The sequence below is a fragment of the Ammodytes marinus genome, assembly GCF_949987685.1.
Source record: "Ammodytes marinus genome assembly, chromosome: 11".
Taxonomy (NCBI): Eukaryota; Metazoa; Chordata; class Actinopteri; order Uranoscopiformes; family Ammodytidae; genus Ammodytes; species Ammodytes marinus.
Window position 1 is genome coordinate 29,648,815 of NC_137215.1, and position 21,495 is coordinate 29,670,309.

Genomic DNA, 21,495 nt, shown 5'->3' on the forward strand with positions numbered 1-21,495 from the left:
GAGAGAGAGAGAGAGAGAGAGACAAACGGTATATACAGTTGTTTATAAACAGGCATAGAAGTGTCATATAAGTATGGGATTAATTTAGATTAATTCATCACAGAGCCTGTAATTAATTGGATTAATTTTTTTAATGGCTTGACAGCCCTTTTAAAACACAAACGATGCATCTTTGCTACAACACAATTTTTACCAAGACGAGACGTCCTCTCAGCTCCACTAATAACTGCACTGCACTGTATCAGAGTAAAAGGTGTTGAATAGTTTTCTCTTCTGTGTTACTCTTATTAAACGCTCCCTCTGCTCTCGTCTCACAGCCCGCTGCACATGTTATGTTATGTTATGTTATGTTAAGAGGATGTCTAGTGGTTTCAGTAAAAAATGAGGTTGCTGCCATATTGTCTACCTTATGACCAAAGCAAGGATGCATCGTTTGGCTTTGAATAACGTTTTACTTATGAGTTATTCATCCCAAAAGTTACAATCTGTCAACATCTGTTCGACTTTACCGCAGTCTGGAACTGTTGAGTTTGTTCTCAACATTGTATTTTTTCTCCAAGCAAAAACGTCCCTCTAATTTCTATCTCCCTCTCGTGGCCCTAACACTCATCTGTAGTCTTTGGATTTTGATACCAGATGAATTGAAAATGAAAACAGTCATTAGTAGAAGCCTAAAATGTACACTCAATCTTTCACCAAGTGAGTTTGATATTTTTGATCATACATGTACATACATAACAATGTCATTTGAGTGTTGATGCGAGCACAACATGTAAACATACCTGTGGATAGGCGGCTCCGGTCACGGGGAAGACGGTAGGCCTGGGGACGTGCTGCAGAGGGTGTCCCAGGTACTGTGGGGTGCAGACTGTGGGGAGGTGAGCCTGGATGGTGGTGTACGGGTGCAGGCCCTGGCTGTGTGCATGGGCAATGGCCTGGCCCGGCATGGCGTGGGACTGGTAGATGGTGGAGCCCACAGAGATGACAGGCACCACGGTGGCCCCGGTGACCGAGGCAGTGACCGTGGCCATGCCCTGAGCCTCCATGTTGGCTACACTGTCCAGGACCACACAGCTGGACTCCATGTTCCTCCGGCCTGAGCCCCCGTTGGCCCCGCAGCGGCCAGACGTCTCCCGCTGCTGGCTGGAGCCCCCGCCCACTGACTGCTCGTACAGCCAGTACCACTGGTGAGCCACTTCAAACAGCACCTCGGGGTACACGCCCCCTCCCTTAGCGGCCTCCTCCACCGCCATGCAGGCCTTCTCCAGCATCACGTTGTCCTGGTAGGGAGACAGACGGTTAAGGAAGGGAGTGACACAATCAATCCTTTATTCAGCATCTTAAAGGGTTTCTTTATCAGCAGCTTTCAAACACATATAAGAAAGTCAAGTAAAAGTACCTGCTCTTTGCACTGCACCAAGGCTCTCTGGATCTCATTAGGATTGAGTGCATGAGCATGAGGCAGGCAGCTCAGGGCCAGCTCGGCCGCCGCCCGCACCATGTTGGGGTCTCTGGCCCGTGACGCGCGGTCAGCCAGGGAGGCCACCTCTGGAGGGGTGAGGTGACCGTCCCAACACTCCACCAGGATGTTGAGAGCAGCGCTGCCAATCTCCATGGCCTGGCCTGAGGGACAGAGGATAAACATTGTGTAAAAGCAAGGAAAACAAAGACAGTAAAGACACCTTATTTGCAAATGTGGGAACGCCAGGGTTTATCCACACATTTATCACCAATATAACCATATCACAATTTAAGTAGCTTGAAGTAGCCTGAAGTGGCCTGTCCGAAATCATTCAGCTTCGATAATGAGAATGAGAAAAAGTTAACTATCCAACAAGCTAACAGTTCATTTGGTAACCTTAGAGCACTACACTACTTCGCATAATGATAACAAGTTTTTTTTAAACTGTTTTAAACACTAGCGGACATTTGTGTAAATTCAAAAAAAGTTCATTCCAAAACATTTCCTGACATGGAAGACTGTTTTTTTTTTTAATTGTATAACTTTCCCAGGAATTTGTAATGACCGTGGGAAACCCTGGAACTCACCGGTGATCCAGGAGACGTGGGAGGAGTAGGTCCTGGACAGCCAGTTGGGTGAGACAAAGTTGTGGAGGCCCAGAGCGTACAGGCCGATCTCAAAGGCGCACAGGTGCAGGTTCCTGTGGGGCCCCTGGTGGCCCCCGCTGGCTGACGGCTGGGTGAAGATGGAGGTGGAGGAGTTTCCCCCAGCTTTGATCAGCACTGTCTTGGCCAGCTCAAAGTAGAAATGTGCCGCGGCCTCTGACGGCTGGTTGGGCACGTGGGGGGCGTGGCACTCTGGGCGCCGCCCTTTGTACCTGGAGCACAGGGGAAATGGACCACATGTTGATTAGGGTTCATCTTAGTGGTTTAAAATGGAGACACAAATAGACCTGTTGTGTCTGTTTTTATTTGCTGCCCTCTTGGTTGCTATGTTATGTCATATGATTGCTAAAGAATACTGTATATAATTTGCTCTCTGTTAGAAATCTGGAGAGGCAGTCGATCTAAAGAGCAATTAGAAAAATTATTTTCATCATAAGGCATCCAGTCATTGCTTTTTATTACCTGCAAACCAAGGTAAGGAAGGAGCCTAATTTCGACTGCAAATCTCACAATCAAAAAGTCACAAATTTGTAGGGGTGGGAAAAATTATCGATTTTCCGATTAATCGCGATTCTCTCTCGAACGATTCCGAATCGATTCATAAAAGTTAATAATCGATTTATATTAAAAAAAAATAAAAAATGTACTAGTATTTACTATTAGTATTTCCTGTGCATGCACGCCACACAAGTGCGAGTTGTTAAAAGTGGCGACAAAAGGGCAGAGAGCAGCAAACCCATATGACCTGCACTGGCTTTGTGTCTGTTTACGTTTTTGTATGAGAGCTGAATTCCAAGCCATACTTTTTGCACAATGTGTTGAAATAACATAGAAAATAATAGAATAGAAATCCTATAGAAACATGATTCACAAGAGTAGAAAGAAAATTAAACTGAATCGGTTTAGTTTTACATATACTTCCATATTTTGTCGAAAGCTGCATTGATTATTGCACTGTTCATAGAAAGTCATATTTGTGACAAGAAAAGCTTTTTCTCTAATACAATATTAGAGAAGGTAATTCATCTGTTGATTGTATTTAATGATCATCACAAAAGTAGGAAGTGATTAGCAGACTCTGAGTAGCAAACTCAGATGTGTATATAAATATATTTTTGAAAATCACACATGGGTATGTACGTAAAAAAAAAATTGCATCGAGATGCATTGAGAAAATCGATTTTGAATCGAATCGTTGACCTCGGAATCGAATCGAAAGGTGCCATGAGATTCCCACCCCTACAAATTTGTGGTTGTGAAACCAAGCATCATTCTCTTGCGGCTACATAGAGCTGTGAATGTCTGATTTAACATGGAATTGCTTGGTTTCTCCCAATACATCTTTAATAATACATAGCTTGTGTTAGAAATATCAGCCTCTTCATAATGCTGTTCATAACAATGTCAAAACAACTCAAACTTTGAATGACTCTTCTTAAGTGTCGTTCACATGATAAGAACGTTGTGCTTCGCTCACCGCCATGTAGGGCGCAGAGGCACAGCGGAGCTCAGGTATACGTCATCAAAAGTTTCAAGCCAGTCACCGTTGCTAGGCAACAGCAACGCCAGTTGTCACCCATGAAAGTAGAAGAAAAAGAAGAGGAGGAAAAAGAGTTTATTTGCCATGTATTTGAGTTTCTTGTTGTTGGTTTTTGTTAGTCCGATCTGACTGCTGACAGTTGGCCAAGAATTACTTTTCTGTTCAGGATCATGGTATGTTTTTATTGTTGTGTTACTGAGTTTGGGGAACTCAGAAACACAAAGAATCAATTTTTCCTCCATCTTTCTCTCCCTACTCTGCTTGGTGTCGCTTTCTGGTCGTTCAAATAATGTGACTGATCATTTAAATTGATTTGGTGGTTGGGGGCTACTCAGGCACTGCTGCCCTGTCCATAGGAAATCAATGGACAGACAAATCAGATGCAAATCAGAAAGAAAACATTCAACCATCAGTCGACTACAGGCAAGACGAGCTTCACATTGGTTTCTTTCCCGCAGATCAGTCTGGACTTTCTCCAATCTCTGTGGGGAGGAACCCGCCACAAAAACCAGGGGCCAATCAGTACCCCCGTTCAGAACTAACATGTGTCCCTTATGGTGGAGGGCAGCTTCTGATTGGTTCATGTAGTTGACAATCTAGCCTCGTGAGACCAGTCATATCTCACAAGCTTATTCGTCGATCTATGTTGACGTCACCGAGTACAAGAACCAATCAGGGGCTGCCTTTCTCAACTGGACGGAAAGTGGCGAGGGCCCGGTCTGACTGAAGGCTAAATTGATGTCTACATGAACCAATCAGGGGGTTGCCTTCCACTAACAGACGGGGGCCGGGCTCCTCACCACAGAGATTGGAGAAAGTCCAGACTGATCTTCAAGAGAGAAACGAAAGTGAAGCTCATGAGACCAGGCTATGGCATTGGCATCAATATAGCCTATATTCTTAGTAACGCAACTTCCAAATACATTTCCACCGCAGGCCTTCCTCTCACTGCGACCCCCGCTCTCTATCACAGTGAATGAAAGGAGTCAGGAGAAATGACCTGGACGTGACTCCAGTTATATAGGTACGTTCATAGCTCACCAACGCACTGCATCACAAAGTCAATGAAAGAATGTAAACAGAGTAACTGTGAGGAATAGGATTTAGAACAAGATATGGCCTGAAAACTGTGGTGGTGTTGACATCAACGGGTCAAATAAGAAGCTAAATTGTGAATGCTACGCTCCATTCTAAAACTAGCCTGCTGGTGACCACAGCTTGAGCGACCTGCAGATTGGGCAGAATTCAACTGATGAGCAGCATTTATTTACTTTCCTCATCCTTTTCAATTCAATCTCATATAGTGGTGAGTCACTCCCAAATTATCCACAGCTAGTGTGCTTTGACTGGGGCTGTGTTCCAAAAGCCATACTAACGTCCTCCTCCTACATACTCAACATGTATACACTACATACGGTCTACTTAACGATTGATTGTGTATGCGAGGTTCTTCGGACTGTTTACACTGAATTATACAGAAGCAATAAAGAATTTCCATGCCATTTAAAAAGACGCAATGCATTGTGGGGCGGTTGAGTAGGAAAAGTATCCTATCGATCCACACACAAAATCTTCCCTGAAGTTAGTACTCATCCGGGCATTTCTCGACTACACAAACTCGCATACACAACTGTCACATACTCAAATTGACGTCAAAATGAGTATGAGTAGGACGATAGTATGGCTTTTCGAACACAGCCTGTGTGTTATGGAGCTAGTGAGGAGGCAGTGTGTTTACCTGCTGGTGTCGGTGCTCTTGGCCCTGGCCCCTCCCCCGGCCCTGCGTGAGCCGCTGGAGGACGAGGAGCCCAGCGAATCAGACGAGGAGCTGCTGATGCTGTCACTGTCCTGGCCCCGCCCCCAGGAAGTAGCCGCCCAGCCGCCACGCAGCGGCCGCCGGCTGAGAGTGGGGGAACTGTCGGAGGTGGTCTCTGGAGCACTGCTGTCGATACTCGCCATGCCTGTCCAAAAGCAGCCACAGCATTACAATGTGTGTTAGTTCATTTTCTTCTTATTTATTTCAAGTTATTTTCTTTTTTTTTTACAATAAAACAAAGACACACACACACAATACACTAACAACAGCAACAACTAAAAACAAAGACACACACACACAATACACTAACAACAGCAACAACTAAAAACAAAGACACACACACACAATACACTAACAACAGCAACAACTAAAAACAAAGACACACACACACAATACACTAACAACAGCAACAACTAAAAACAAAGACACACACACACAATACACTAACAACAGCAACAACTAAAAACAAAGACACACACACACAATACACTAACAACAGCAACAACTAAAAACAAAGACACACACACACAATACACTAACAACAGCAACAACTAAAAACAAAGACAAAAAGAAAACATGAAGGTGAATTGCCTAGACATCAGTCAAAAGTGTTGGTTCATTTTGGAGGTGAAGCTGCTGATCTGAAGTATTTTGTAGAATTTTTCGATACAAACCGTAGGAAGGAGAACAATACCACATACGTATATGACGCTGGCTAAAAAAACAGCACTGCCTGTCTGTCATTGTAGATCTAAAGGAAATTGATTCCTTGTTGACAGAGTAAAATCTGTTCAATGTAAAACAAATAAAAAAGGACATTATTGCGTGTTTACCGGTGTGTTTCTTCTTCTGGCGGACAGGTGAGCCCCAGCAGCGTTGGTTGTATCCACAGCGGGCCCCTAGTGCCAGCCGGCTGGGCACTGTGGCCTCCAGTTTGAATGGAGCCGTCTCATTCTGCTGCTCATTTGATGTGCGAGGCCCATCTGATACGGCAAAGACAAGACAAATGATGCATCTTCATCAAAGTATTCTGTGCTACCGAAGAGGGATTCCCCTTATGTACGGAAGCAACTATCTAGCTTTCAGAAATACCATCACCACCAACAAATAAAAGTATAATAATTATGATATCAGACCAAAACCCAGATATCGGAATCGGATGGAAGTGAACAGGGGGTTCTCACCATGCTCCCTGGTGTCTGCAGAACTCTCCCCCACGGAGCTGTTCTGCACTGGGTTGACTTCAGCCTGATGAGCCAGGTCTTCACCAGCCACGGCCACAGCAGAGTTGGAGCTGGAGGAGGGAGCCCCAGCAGAGGAAGAGGACGGGGCATGTTTGGAGACGCCGCCCGCCGCCCCGCTCACCCCACTGTGGCTGGTGGAGTTAGAGGAGGGAGCGTGTTTGGAGATGCCCCCTGATGCCCCGCTGGCTGCGGTGTGTTTGGACGGGCTGCGCTGGCTGCCTGCTGCTGGCTTGCTGGAGTAGAAGGAGCTCAGAGTCTGAGGCTTGTGGGTCTGACTCTCCCTGTCCAACAACTTATCCAGGATCTGAAGATGGGAGGGACAGACATGTTAATGTGGAGATCGCCTTTTAGGAAGCTTTCACCATTTCCTTGGAGCATCTGCATTTACCATCTGAAGTACTTATATATGGTTTGTTCAGGTAAAAAAACCTCCATGTGAACCTAGGAAAATATGTACACATGCCTAAAGAAAAACTCCAAATCCTTGATTACATTTTCGATTATGAGGGTCACTATTCGATTCTCGATCTTTCTTTTTAGCACAGATGGCTATGCCATTTGATACTAGTATACAGGGAGCACAATTATTAGGCAAGTGAGTATTTTGGCCATATCATAATTTTGATGCATATTTCCCAACTTCAAGCTGTATAAACTTAAGTGCTTATTGGATTTAAGCATACCAGGTGATGTGTATTTGTGTAATGAGTGAGGGTGTGTCCTAAGGAGATCAACACTCTATATAAAAGGTGTGCATAGTTATTAGGCAGTTTCTCTTTCTCAGGCAAAATGGGCAAAAAGAGATTTAACGGACTCTGAAAAGTCAAAAATTGTAAAAAGTTGTTCAGAGGGATGCAGCACTCTTCAAATTGCTAAGATATTGGGGTGTGACCACAGGACCATAAAACGTTTTGTTGCAAATAGCCAACAGGGTCGCAAGAAACGTATTGAGAAAAAAAGACGCAAATTAACTGCCAAAGATTTGAGAAGAATCAAATGTGAAGCTACCAGGAACCCATTATCCTCCAGTGCTGCCATATTCCAGAACTGCAACCTACCCGGAGTGCTCAGAAGTACAAGGTGTTCAGTGCTTAGAGACATGGCCAAGGTAAGGAAGGCTGAAACCCGACCACCACTGAACAAAACACACAAGTTGGAACGTCAAGACTGGGCCAAGAAATATCTGAAGACAGATTTTTCAAAGGTTTTATGGACTGATGAGATGAGAGTGACTCTTGATGGACCAGATGGATGGGCCCGTGGCTGGATCAGTAACGGACACAGAGCTCCACTTCGACTCAGACGCCAGCAAGGTGGAGGTGGGATACTGGTACAGACAGTTTTTACAAGACAACTTTCTTCAAGCAGTGGTACAGGAAAAAGTCTGCATCTTTCAAGAAGACCATGATTTTTATGCAGGACAATGCTCCATCGCATGCATCAAAGTGCTCAACCGCATGGCTAGCCAGTAAAGGCCTTAAGGATGAAAAAATAAATTACATGGCCCAGGGCTGTACGCTTATTTGTTTAGGTGGTAGCACTGGTGCTAGCAATAAAAAAAAATCAGTAGCACAAAAATAAATTTGGTAGCACACAAAGTATGATCGAAAACTTGCATAACCTTAACCCTTACATTTAGCTCTAATTACCTTTGAGCATGTCATCTTGGTCTCATTTGAGATTCTCAATTAATATTATATCCTAGTTTGTGCAGTAATAATGATAGAAGAATGAATAGGGGTGCACTGATTGCAATTTAGACAAAATAATCTAACCTGCCAATTGCAATTTTTTGCTGATTCAGAATTATTTCTCCCCATAAAAATTATAACTATATCTATATATTTTTTGTATATACATATAATTATTATATTAATAATAATATTTTTTTTTAGAAAATGTCCTTCTGTTAATTAAAACCAAACTTTAAAACAAAAAGTTTGAAATAAGTTATTTCAAACTTTGTTTAAATAGACTACTGTTGACTTAGCCTGGCGCTACCAGACCATCGTACTTCATTTAATTTGTACAGAAGGTCTGGAAGTGCTGTAATTGGCAAACGTTCACTGACTTGGAGGCGGGTGTCTGTTGAAGTTTAAAACTATTGGATCTGCGCAGTGCCACTCTGGATTATCCAACCAATCGCATAACGTTTGGTCGTGAGCCGGCTGTTGACGGTGCGTTCAGGGAACTCGGAAATTTCCGACTTCACTACATATTGTAGTCTATGGATCTACCGGTACCTGGCAACGGTAACTTGCTAGAGCCTAACGTTTAGTTATTTGGATGAGAAAGGTTGTAGGCGTCCATACTTTCCCGAGCAGATGCACTGGAACACAGACAGGTCGGAACTCGGAACTAACAAGTCGGAAGTTTCCGAGTTCCGAGCGTAAGGGAAAGCAGCATTCAACTGAAACTGGAGCGCGACTTCGACCCTCATCGTTCTCAGCCGCTTCCTCTGTTCGCTGATTGGATACTCAGAAATCTGTTCGGAAAAATCTCACTAAAACGCCCCACCACCAGACTGACTACTGAAGGGAAAAAAATGAAATTTGGGCGGAAGTAGGTAGGCGGGCGGAGCTGAATGAGTTGCCTTTCAAGCTAGAGCACTACAGTGCTGTAAAGCACTAACTTCCTGTTCTTACCGGCTTCAAAATAAAAGTCAACTCACATTTGGCTAGCAACAGGCTTTTAATGTGAAGGCGCACAGGAAATGTTCTGTTTGCACACGCGCTAACTTAACTGCGGTAATGTAAAGAGAGCCGTGTCCTTCCGGTTATTACCGTTGGTGAAGTTTATTAGACGCTAGAATCGCCGCACGAGCACAGATCCCGAGCACACATCTTTCACCAGCCAAAGTGGAGGGGAGACTCAATAACTTACTTGCCTAAGACTCATTTACCCGCAGTGTTAATGTAGAGCACTCTAAACAGTGTTGTGCAGCGCTCCTCTGTGTTTCAAAGACAGCCTCTCCTCATTAGCACTAGTGCGAGTGGAATTGTATTCATCATCGCACGTGATCAATTTCAATAGCAAATGCGATCAAAACTGTCGCACTGTACAGCCCTGACATGGCCCCCTTCCTCACCTGACCTAAACCCTATTGAGAACCTGTGGGCCCTGCTTAAACGGGAGATTTACAGTGAAGGAAATCAGTACACCTCTTGGAACAGTGTCTGGGAGGCTGTGGTTGCTTCTGCACAAAAAGTTGATCATCAACAGATCAAGAAACTGACAGACTCCATGAATGGAAGGCTTGTGACAGTTATTGAAAAGAAGGTTGGCTATATTGGTCACTGATTTCTTTTTTGACATGTCAGAAATGTTTATCTGTAAATTTTGAGTTGTTTTATTATTCTCACTTTAACAGATGAAAATAAACAAGTGAGATGGGAAAATGTTAGATTTTCATTAAGTTTCATAATAATTCTGCACACTAATAGTTGCCTAATAATTGTGCACATATGTATATTCTCTTAAGAAAGACAAAACCTCACTTTTACTTTCGTAAACATTCAGGTTTAGGTTCATTAACATTTTGGATTGACCGAGAGCACTGTAGTTGTTCAATGATAAAATGAATCCTCCAAAATACAACTTGCCTAATAATTGTGCACACAGTGTAGTATTGATCGTATGCCATTTTGAATGATTTGAAATGACAGCCCTAGTAAATACTAAAAAAACACAACACAATTGCACTGTTCTCCAGGCCTAGCCTTTCTTTAGTAGACATCTCTGCTGCAGCATGGAGATACATGGGCTTACCTTCTTCAGCTTGCTCTGGTCATCTTTATAGGTGATCATGAGAGCCAGAGCCAGGTCACCCTTCACCCGTCTGGTTCCTTCACACAGCAGAGGGTGCTCTGCTTCACTGACTGTGGTCTTCATACCTGGAGAGAGACATGGAGGTGAGGGGGACACAGGATACGCTATGGTAGACAGTATAGGCAGAGATAAGAGCACAATAGATTTACCAAGTGCAGCCACAGCAGCCTCAAAGCCCAGCTCCTCGTCACCAGGCATCTCGTTGTTACGGTTGCGGCTCGGTGGACGGGAACCCGTTGGGGACACAACTGCACAAACAATATTGAGAAAAGTGAAACAAATGTTAATTAAAATAACTTCATTTAGGCCGTAAGAAAATGATTGTGGACCCCATACTCCATGGTCCATTTGGTGGCTCACTTGAACACTGCAATCTTTCTCTAATACTTTGATTTAAAGGTCAACCTACTATGCATAAAACCTTTAAATGTGTTTTCAACATTAATAACTGACCAGACACACTCTCTTTCTCCACCTTTCTGAAAACCTGTGTTCAGATGTATTTCCCCTTATGACGTCATAAGGGGAGAAGCCAAGCCCCCTCATTACCAGCCTAACTAACTCCATCTGTGATGTGCCACACGCCAGATACCCCTTACTAACTGCCAGTTTGTTTGAGGGCCAATCAGAGCAGACTGGGCTTTTTGGAAGGAGGGTCTTGAAGCGACGAAAAGGGAGCGTTTCAGACAGAGGCTGAAAAGAGGAAAGATTCAGAAATGGCACTGTGAGGAATAGAAAACATTTTTTGGGGGGGCACTACACCATGGAAGCAGTTTCAAATTGAAAACGAAATGACAAGTTTGAACCGGGGAAAATGGGCATAATATGTGACCTTTAAATAGTTGATTACGCCGATGTTGAAGCAATAATTGGTGCTTACCTGGTGTAGAGAGCACATCAAAAATGAAGCTGGCCAACATGAGAGGCAGCACGGGTCTGTAATCGCAGAAGTTTCCGTCTCTGAGCTGCTCGCCCCGCTCTCTGATGGCAGACATCTCCACCAGGCCCAGAGGGATCTTCTTCAACAGAGACACCACCTCAGACTCCTGGTAGGCCAGCTTCACCTGCAAACAACACAAGACAGGCCGTCACTCCACACTCTAACAGGCATAGTGTGGATACATCTTATGCATGGACTTCATGTAGGGATAAAGAAGCCCGGCCTTAGATGACCATTCTACTACTTTTATAGGATTTGACAAACTGAGACACTCAGTCTTTGTTGAAACGATGCTTTAGGGTAAAGTAATCAAAAAGGCAGTGCTATGATAGGAGGTGATATGCCCCCTTTCAGCTTGTTTGCATTGGATCCTTTACCGGTTGACCTATTACGTCACAAGCTGCTAATGGTTAGCGTGCGGCTAACGTTTAGCGAGTGGAAAACTGGCACCATGTCGAGCTGGGATATGGATAACTATACAGCTCTGTATGTTTAGCTTATCTTTTTCTTCCTTTGCAACATTCAGCTCAGTAGTTTCCCCCCCGGCAAGACGAGCACGGTGCTGTCGGATCGCAGCCAGTGAGGAACATTCACAGTTTGCATAATCCGTTTGAAATGAATATGAACTTTAGTGAGCGCTTGAAGATGTGATCATCAGTGCAGCTTATGTCATGGAAGAGAGATGATAAAAAGCTAACACACTACGGTCAATTCTCCTGTTCATACAGAGTGACAGACCTCCAGAGCTTTGGTAGATGCCGGTGGTCTCTGGAGCTCCAGGGAGAACATGCCGGTGCTGAAGGCCAGGTTGTGGAGCTCAAGTCGCTCACTGAGGACAGTGAGGAGGAAGGCTGCTTTGGACAGCGTGTTAGTGGCCACCTGGGTCTGACGGCTGGTCGACACCTTGCTCTTCTTACCCTGAAATCCCAACCATCAGGGAAATAATAATGATCAACGCAACATGAAACAAAACTTGACTTCTGTTCTGACAAAGCCAAGTTTAGCAGTTACAAACTGGCACAGTAACAATGCAAATATAAAATAGTTACTAGAAGAATCTGGTGGCTTTTACATACATAGTTCAAGATGCTTGCCTGATGGTGATATTGACCAAAAGAAAGAGAGAATGTGTTGTGACTGTGCCTACCTTAGTCAGTGGCTGCTCCACCTTCAGGTCTGGAGGGTTGGCTAACAGGTCTCTGGCCAGCTCCACGGCCAGCCGGCACGCCTCGTTACTGTAGCCGTGGGCATGGAGGGCCTCGGCACACGCAAACAGCACCTGCACGCACACAGCAACAGCATTCAGCTCAGTGACAAAGAGTGTTTTAGCAGAGAGACGGAGATGGACAGACGGAGAGAAAGAGCTTTAATTTAGAGTTTTGTGTTTTTACTCTGGCATGTCACCAACAGAAACACTCTGCAGCTCAGTTCACATTCAACTTTCACTCCGTTTCCGTTGACTGGCTTTGCAAAGGATTTCAAAGGACAGTTGGCACATAATGAACCAGCCTTTTGCAGTGAGGAGGGTTGGACCAGAGCAATACAACCAAGGTCAAAACTGTGGATTTGTGGATATAATCTACTCCCCTAACTATTTGTCTTTTTGTAGGTTGGTGACGGTAAGGGGAAGGAATCAGGTGCTACAACTGGTTGAAGTCCTCTTCTGTTTTGACTTTTGGGCAGGCTGGACACCTGTTGGCGTAGACTTGAGGACTGGACTACTGGTCAAACTCCCAAGGCTTCAGGAGTTATGTGCATACTTAAGAGGGACAAATCATAGCAGCCTACTGTGATGTTTAAATGTGTAGTGGACAGTGTGCTTACCTCCATGTGGCCCTCCTGCTCCAGCGGTTTCATCCCTGCGAAGATGTCTGGCTCTTCGTCCTGGTGGTTGTCAGTGTGCTGTCTCTCAGCTCCCTCCTCTGAGGCAGCACTCAGGTAGTAGGCTTGGTAGTCGTCCTCTCCCACAGCTCCACTGGCTGCCTCTGCTCCAGGGTTAGCAGCTGCTGCTGCTGCTGCTGCTGCTGCTGCTGCTGGCCCGTTAGCTGCTGCTGGCTTGGCTTCAGCTGCAGCTGGTGCTGCTGTGGTGGAGGGCTGGTTACTGCCAGCCGAGTCTACATCTTCATCCCTGCTCTGGACCGGCTCCACCTCTGCCTCCTTCTCTGCAGCACTGTCCATCACAACCAGAACGGTGTCTTTGGGAGGGAGGCCTGTTGGAGCAGGCTCTGCAGCAGCAGGAGCAGCTGAGGCATGGCCCACATGCTTGCTCTCAAACATCTTGTTCTTGCGTGCGTCCCTGAGCAGAGGGCTGGGTGAGGGCAGCATCTCTGGGGGAGGGGGCAGGAACTCAAAGGTGTTGCAGGCCTCGGCCCCCAGAGCCAGGCTGCAGCCGTCGTCCAGGCTGAGCTCTGCCAGGTCTGGCTCTAGAGAGCTGTCCTCGCTGCTGGTCCTCCGCTTGGCACTGGCATGCTTCCCTCCTCCTAACCCTGTGCTCCCTCCAGAGCCTCCTACTGACGAGCCCTTACCACTGGCCTGGGTCATCTTCAGCTTCCCTCCAGAGGAAGAGCCCGGCCCTGCACATTTGAAAATTGAGATTAATTTATTTAAAATAGGGATATTGATGAACATTTATGTAAATATGCCAGATTATAGGCAGTGGCTAATTTTAATTTTAGTCCCTTAAGTGCCAACACAATAAACCAATAAGAAAAACCACAGTTAAGAGTACAATAAACAAACCAGGTTTTGGGTGACGAATTAACGCATTTGATGTTAAGTGCTATAGTGCTTATGAGCTAAGGTATTAAAAGTGCTAGTGCTATTAGTCAGATGCCCTATTGCACACGCTATGCACACACAGACGTGTGTTTGCAGGTATTATTGCACATTAATTAGAATACATAGCTGTATTTATGTACGCACTATTGTACGTTATAAGCATACATACAGGCCTGGTTTGTCCTAAGCCACACCCCCACAAGCAATTCCACACATACACACACAAGATACAACTAGAGAACACAGACCTTTGTACATGCACTTGGCTGCTCCGTCCTCCAGGGCCAGAGAGACGCTCCCTCCCAGACGGACTAGCATCCCCCCCCCTCCACTCACTGACAGACCCTTCCTCTTGCTCACTATGGTCTCCTTGGGTCGCACTGCCACCTCCTGTTGGCCACTTCCTCTCCCTTTGAAGTCTCCAGCGTCTGCTCTGCCCCCTGGCCCCTGCTCGGAGGCTTCTCCCCCGGCTCCTGCAGCAGCCTTGGCCCCTCTCTGGAGCTGCACGGCCCTGGACCAGCAGAATGTGGCACTTTTCTTGTCAGCACTGCAGTAGGTGATGCCCTCCAGCGGATAGGCCACCTCCCAGTTGAAGTAGCAGGACTCCACGGCCGGCTTGAAGCCCTGGAACAGTTTATCCAGGGACTTGCGATGTTGTCCCCGCTTGACGATCTCTATGACTTTCAGGTGCCACTGCCTCAGCTGGCCTGCCAGTTCCAGACGCCTGGAAGAGAGCACACGCAGTCTTTAGTTTGAACTAGGGCCGTGTGAAATATGGACAAAATAATTATATCTGGATATTTTGGGAGATTTTGTCGATAACGATAATTGATCATTTTGCATCCCCAAAAACTAATAAAAGGATCAATACTTGTGAAAGCCTGGTATTTTTCTAGCTGGCTCTTGTTAATAGTATATTAGATGTTTATGATAATGAATTCAAACTTATTTATGAACCTAAAACTTTACTGAAGCAACACACGCATCACAATCATTTTGCTTGGTAACAATATTTATTTGCATATTTATTCATATTAAACAGCTGCTACACCTTAAGACAGCCGGTCTTAAGGTCAAGTTAAATTTTCACTTCATTTTGCATTGACGTCCGTGAGACCATAGGAGCCTCAAAGAGCCCTGCAGACCTATGGTGCAGACAGATTAGAATCAGAGCTTTTCTGTTGGTGAGACGCACAAATAAGTTAAAATGCAAAACTCTTAAATAAAGCTTTCTCACCGTCTCTGTCTCTCTGCTGGAAAAAAAAACCTAACTAGCACTGATCGTCCCTTCAATTGCTGAAAGATTCTGATTGTTTTTCGCAATAGGAGTGACGTATTCAATGTTGTCATTTCAAAACATGGTTCAAACAACAATTAAGATATTATCATAGACTCTATATATAATCGTGATAGTGATATTACACCTATTTTTTCTCAGTGGATTTATCACATCATTTGTGTGTGTGCGTGTGTGTGCGTGTGCGTGTGTGTGTGTGCTACCGCTGCTCTTACCTGCAGGGGCTCATGGTGGGGTCGAGCACTGCCAGCCTCCATAGCACCACCATCTCATCACACATGCTGGCACAGGCGTGAGCCGCCACCTCCGACTGGCCGTTACTGCGGCCTGTGTGGCCACTGGCACTGCTGTGAGACGCACTGGTCCGAACACTGTACCACCAGCTGATGATCTGAACACACACAGTCACACAACTCAGTCAGCGTGTGTGTCTGTGTGTCTGTCTGTGTGTCTGTCTGTCTGTCTGTCTGTATGTATGTAAACCAAGTTGTCCATAATGTAACAAAACCCACAAGTATTCTCAATCCACCGTAACATAATGCAACTTAATGAGGCTTCTGGCTGTCTCAGTGTCTGGAGCTGGTGTCATGTGGAGTGCGTACCTGTTCGTAGGTGAGGCACTGCTCAGTGAGGATCTCCAGCAGTGGAGCAGCGTTACTGTCTCGTCTCTTGAACATCTCCCTGACGATGGACAGCAGGTTCCAGATGCCTTCAGGCTCTCTGCCCCGAAGAGGACGCAGCAGACAGGCCCACTCAGCCGCCGCCGGGGGCTCCGTGGACGACAGGTACATGGAGTTCACGTCACTGTGGAGAGCGCGCGCGCACACACACACACACGCGCACACGTCACTTCTGGGCGCCTAACTACAAGACACACAACCACCTAATTTTGTTCCAGAAATTAAGATTTCTTCTTTTTAACTGAAGCTTGGCTGAAGGCGGGAGAATGCAGCCAACCTTTGGAGCTATAACCCCAGATTTGAGCCATCGACCTCTCCCAGGCGAAGTGAGGTGGTGGAGGTCTAGCTGGAGTCTTCAGACAGTTCTTTTAATGTTCTCTTCTGGCTGTATGAAGCCAGAAGTTTTCAAGTTCACAAGCGAATATATTGGTGAACTAGTGGTGACTCACAGCTCCTCTGGAAAAAGGCCAGCTAGCTGTACCTCGCTTTAGACTAAAAACCTTTTATATATTCTATTTTCAATTGTGATGCAATGAATTGTTCTGTTGATGTCATGTTGTTTAATGTCAATGTTTGCATTCTTAACCTTTAATTTTTCTGTACAGGATTTGTATCATTTTCAAACTAAATGCTGGCATGTAAAATTGGCTCCACATGGCTGAAACCTTTAGTGACGTCTATGTGTGACAAGGGGTTAGAGAAGTGTTTTAGTACAGTCCTGAACACTTTAGCTCAAGCCTTTAGCATGGCGTACCTGAAGACCACAGGTGAAGGCCCACAGAACTTGTGCAGAGTCTTCTTAATGTTGTCGCTGAGGGTGGACTCATCCAGATACCAGGTGCTCTGGTCAGAGGCTGAGGGGCCCGCCGTGGGGTCTACATGGACACACACACACACACACACACACACACACACACACACACACACACACACACACACACACACACACACACACACACACACACACACACACACACACACACACACACACACACACACACACACACACACACACACACACACACACACACACACACACACACACACACACACACACACACTACAATTAAGCTTTCCCTGAGGAAGCTGAGAGAGAAAATTTGACCTGCACAATAAAGTCTAGAAAATGGTTCACTGTTGTGGTTTTCATTTAAGGCCTTTCATATTCCCGTTTCAAACTGTAGAGAAGCTTTTATTTAAAAGAAGACATCTCTACACATATTGTGGCTCTGAGATAAGTTACATTTTCTGTCCAAACCTGCCACACTCTTCTCTCCATGGATTGCACGCACATACACCTCTTCAGAAGAGGGGATAGCATCCAGGGAATATCCCTATAGCTAACAACACTGCAGAGATGTGTATTTACATGCGTTGAAACTCCACTGTCTAATCTACAGATAAGAGTTGAATGGAGAGATGAAATGTTCTCAGTGTACGGGGCAGCTTGTACTGTGTTTGTATGTTAGGAAGACTGACTGTACCTGGAGCTCCACACACAGTGTTGATGGCAGTAGACTGAGAGGACAGCAGCTCATCCAGCAGACGCTGGGCTGTGGGAAGGATCTGCGCACGCGCACACACACACACACACACACACACACACACACACAATCAATACCAAACCTGGATTGTCTGATTTATGAAATCCCCAGGAGGTTCACCATTGACTTTTTCCTTTCTCAATAGTTCTGTTGGGATTGAAGACATGGATGTTACCTGCTGAGGCAGCTCACTGATGAGGTACTGGGCAAACTTCTGGAGCTGGTCCCTCTGTAGCCTGGACAAAGACTCAGAGACTGGAGCCCTCAGACACACTGATGATGACTACACACACACACACACACACACACACACACACACACACACACAACCAAAACGCACACATAGAGACAGATAGATACATCAACATTTTCACCAACATATATACTTTTATTAACATTTGAACTTTCTAGTAAGGATCAGGTTTACTGTAGAGTCATATTGTGAGTCGAGCATCTACTCATTATTATGATACATATTGTAACTCGTACCATACCATAGGGTGTTGTCAACCAAGTGTAATTACACATGCAGGTAGGGATGGGAATCGAGAACTGGTTCTTGTTCAGAACCGGTGCCTAGTGAACCAATTCCTTGGAATCGTTAACATGCCTGCTTAACGGTTCTGCTTAAAGTGTAACTGCACCCTTTTACTTGTTTTTTGAGATATAAGCTGAATTAAATCACTATGTTGTTAAGGAACACATATATGCTGGTGTTAACGTTGAAAAAAATTGCAATATGTTAAATATCGGCAATTTAAGAAATGTTTTGTATTGTAAATCATTTTAGAACTTTACTAAGATTTGAAAAAAACTTTTTTCCATCGGGTTCGAAAAATGACGTACTACTGTACTTTTGGTACAGTAGTACGTCATCACGTCGCCGCAAAGCCGGTCACGCTCTTCATAGGTCCATGGCTGATCCATGAGCTACTACTGTTATACCATCCCTCCAAGGATGTTATTTTGGGGGTTAACACACTTCACTTCTATCGGCAGTGTGTCTGCATTATCTCACACTGTATAACACACACACACACACACACGGACCCGGACTTGTTCATTACTTCACTTGATTGACACACGCTACCGCTCGCTCGCTCGCTCTCCTCGCTCACACACACAGACACACACAGACTGCCGCTCGTTCACTTGCGCTACTCGGTCTCCTAACACTACGATAGAAACACCCGCCAACAATTTAGAATAAGAAAGTCCTCCACCTCAGACGACCCATCTGTGTGGCATATGAGCTCACTGTGTAGCGATAGTGCCGTTAGACTGTGTGTCACTCAATATTTCAATGAAGTCATGTCATTCAGATCTTCCTGAGTGACAGCTACTAGCAGCTAGCCCCCTCCTTCACAGACACCGCGCGCCCCCTCCCTCCCGAAAGTCGGCCGGCTGATGTCGGAATGTTTTAAAACAATGGTTCTCAAACGGAATTCAGAATCCATGGTCTGAAAGCATTTTTCAAAATCGTGCAGTAGCTCAAACAGGGGGTGCAGTTACCCTTTAACGGTTCCGCTTGTTGCAAATGTGTCATGACTTGACACTCATGCTGCTTTGTTTTGGTTCAGAACGCAGCAAACAAGGCGTCGAGGCAGAAGTGCTCTTAAATGTTGGTTGTAATTCAAGCAAAAAGGCGACAATATGGCCACTTGCAATAATTGTAAAGTTTCCATTTCGTCAAACGACACGCGCACAAGCAAGCGTGCAGACTGCGATCCTGACCGTTAAACATTTAAACGTCCGCTGTCTTACTAGTCGGCACCAGAATTGCCCATCACTTGGATTTGAAGATAAAAGGCGAGAGCAGCATAAAGCAAAGCAAAAATAATTTCTTGAGCGCTGTTTACTCTCGTTCATCAGCTGTTATCATGCTGCTTTTACGCCCGGCGGTGGGGACGAACCCAAAACAACACACAGCGGGACTCGGCGGTCCGGTGTTAAGGAAACGTTTAACAAGACACTTTATAAAGACAGTAAGACACTTAAAATAACGATCTCTGCCCGATACAAAAAGCTCTGCCTTGGATTACTTGATGGAGCGATCGATGTGTATAAAACCATTCGCTACGTGTGTCTGATGACGGGCCATTATATTAATAATAACACCGCGCTGCACATAAGAACAGCATGTACATTGTAAAGCTGAGATGGAGCGGTGACTCCTCATCGCTGGCGTGGTGAAGAATAAGCAAAGCGATACATTGTCTTTTAGCCTTTATGCCGTATTTATTCTCTTCTTGAATAGCCTACTACTGTGCAGTCAGTTCAACGTACAACATGACAGTTTGACCTGAGGCGTTCCTTCCACGGACCTATAAAGAAAGGGTTCCTTCACTTGAACGTAGTGACATCATCACGTTGCCCTTTCAGAGTAAGGGCACAATCATCATAAAATAACACTTAACATACATTAAATATCTTGTATCCTTCCTGAGAGGGCAAACATGATGATTTTTCTGCATAAAAATTGTTAATTTTCCAAAGTTGATAGTTGGTCTCATCTTTTCAAAAGACTTGTTTGTATTTATTATGTCAATTGAATTTGTTTCAAGTGCAAATGAGCACTGTTAATATTCCAAAAGGCACAAGCTCTTCCTTGACTGTTTTCAGTCTGTGTTTCTAGTTTTCAGGGCACATAATGGCATTTGGGCTTAAAACCCAAACAATAATTTTTTTGTCTGGACCAATTAATGTGAAAATTGACAGTTTCCTAATCCTAAAGTAGCCTACTCTTGATAATCTTTCAAGGCACACACTAGACACACCTCTGATCAGATATTAAAGAGAGATAATATGAACAAACTAATTTGTACTTATTCTCTCACCCAATGAGAATCGATAAGAGAATCGGATCAATAAGCAGAATCGGAATCGTTAAATTCTTATCAATTCCCATCCCTACATGCAGGTACGTAATACTTGCTGCATGTTCCCTATAAAGCACCTCCTCTAGAACTGCAATTAGCTACTAGTCTTATTGTCCGTGGCCCGTTCTTTTTCGTGTGAACTTCTTACCCCTTTCACACGAAAAAGAACCAAGAGCCAGTTCCAGGCTGGTGCTGGGGCCAGTTCAAAACTGGTTACAGCCTTATACCAGTTATGAACCGGTTGGTTTCACACCGACCAGAGCCAGCCATGGAGCTGGCAAGAGAGCAACGTCATGACGTCACTGTAAACGTCTGTGTACGTCGCTGCTTTCGTGGCTAAGGCTAAAGCTAGCGCTACCTTTAAGCACAACAACAGTGGCGGAAACGTCTTATTTTTACACGTGTTGCCTCTTGCTTTGCTCTGTTAACTCATACAGCGTATTTTCACCGGTCAATTTGATCGCTACGTTTGGTAATTATGTTATGTTTACGTCTTGTAGTAGCTGTGTTTTTAAATATGGCGGGCATGAGGTTTGAGTTGGTCTGGTTGGTCAGGATAATCCCCCCCCGGCCGCTGGCGCAGGCAGTTTTTATCTCTAGCCCAGCTCAATCCTGGGGCTGGGGTTGAACCGGTTTTTACAGCCCGGAGCCGGCTCTCTGGCGGTGTGAAACCAAAACACTGGCTTTAGCTCCGAACTAGCTCCGATTTTTCGGCGGTGTGAAAAGGCCAAGAGTGAGGCCAGCCAGCCCTTCAAATGCAGATGTCGCTGAGTGAACGAGTGAGTGAGCGAGTGAGCGAGCGAGCGAGTGAGTGAGTGAGTG

The 21,495-nt window shown here is 45.1% G+C and overlaps 1 protein-coding gene across 4 annotated transcripts in view; it reads right to left on the minus strand.

The window, feature by feature from the left end:
- The window catches only part of zswim8 (zinc finger, SWIM-type containing 8), a 43,002-nt gene that overhangs the window by 8,077 nt on the left and 13,430 nt on the right, over positions 1 to 21,495 (minus strand). For 2 of the 4 annotated variants that reach the window (XM_080036740.1, XM_080036741.1), the window contains exons 5-22: positions 17,970 to 18,077; positions 17,735 to 17,816; positions 17,005 to 17,125; positions 16,173 to 16,374; positions 15,786 to 15,961; positions 14,522 to 14,997; positions 13,320 to 14,068; positions 12,643 to 12,774; positions 12,234 to 12,413; positions 11,436 to 11,619; positions 10,705 to 10,803; positions 10,496 to 10,620; positions 6,668 to 7,031; positions 6,317 to 6,466; positions 5,406 to 5,628; positions 2,050 to 2,339; positions 1,400 to 1,623; positions 783 to 1,280 (exon numbers count right to left, since the gene is read on the minus strand). In XM_080036740.1, the coding sequence (XP_079892866.1) occupies positions 783 to 1,280; positions 1,400 to 1,623; positions 2,050 to 2,339; positions 5,406 to 5,628; positions 6,317 to 6,466; positions 6,668 to 7,031; positions 10,496 to 10,620; positions 10,705 to 10,803; positions 11,436 to 11,619; positions 12,234 to 12,413; positions 12,643 to 12,774; positions 13,320 to 14,068; positions 14,522 to 14,997; positions 15,786 to 15,961; positions 16,173 to 16,374; positions 17,005 to 17,125; positions 17,735 to 17,816; positions 17,970 to 18,077 (4,383 nt within the window). Of the gene's footprint in view, positions 1 to 782; positions 1,281 to 1,399; positions 1,624 to 2,049; positions 2,340 to 3,604; positions 3,677 to 5,405; positions 5,629 to 6,316; positions 6,467 to 6,667; positions 7,032 to 10,495; positions 10,621 to 10,704; positions 10,813 to 11,435; positions 11,620 to 12,233; positions 12,414 to 12,642; positions 12,775 to 13,319; positions 14,069 to 14,521; positions 14,998 to 15,785; positions 15,962 to 16,172; positions 16,375 to 17,004; positions 17,126 to 17,734; positions 17,817 to 17,969; positions 18,078 to 21,495 lie in introns of all 4 variants that reach the window. The other 2 variants (XM_080036738.1, XM_080036739.1) reach the window with 2 other exon arrangements.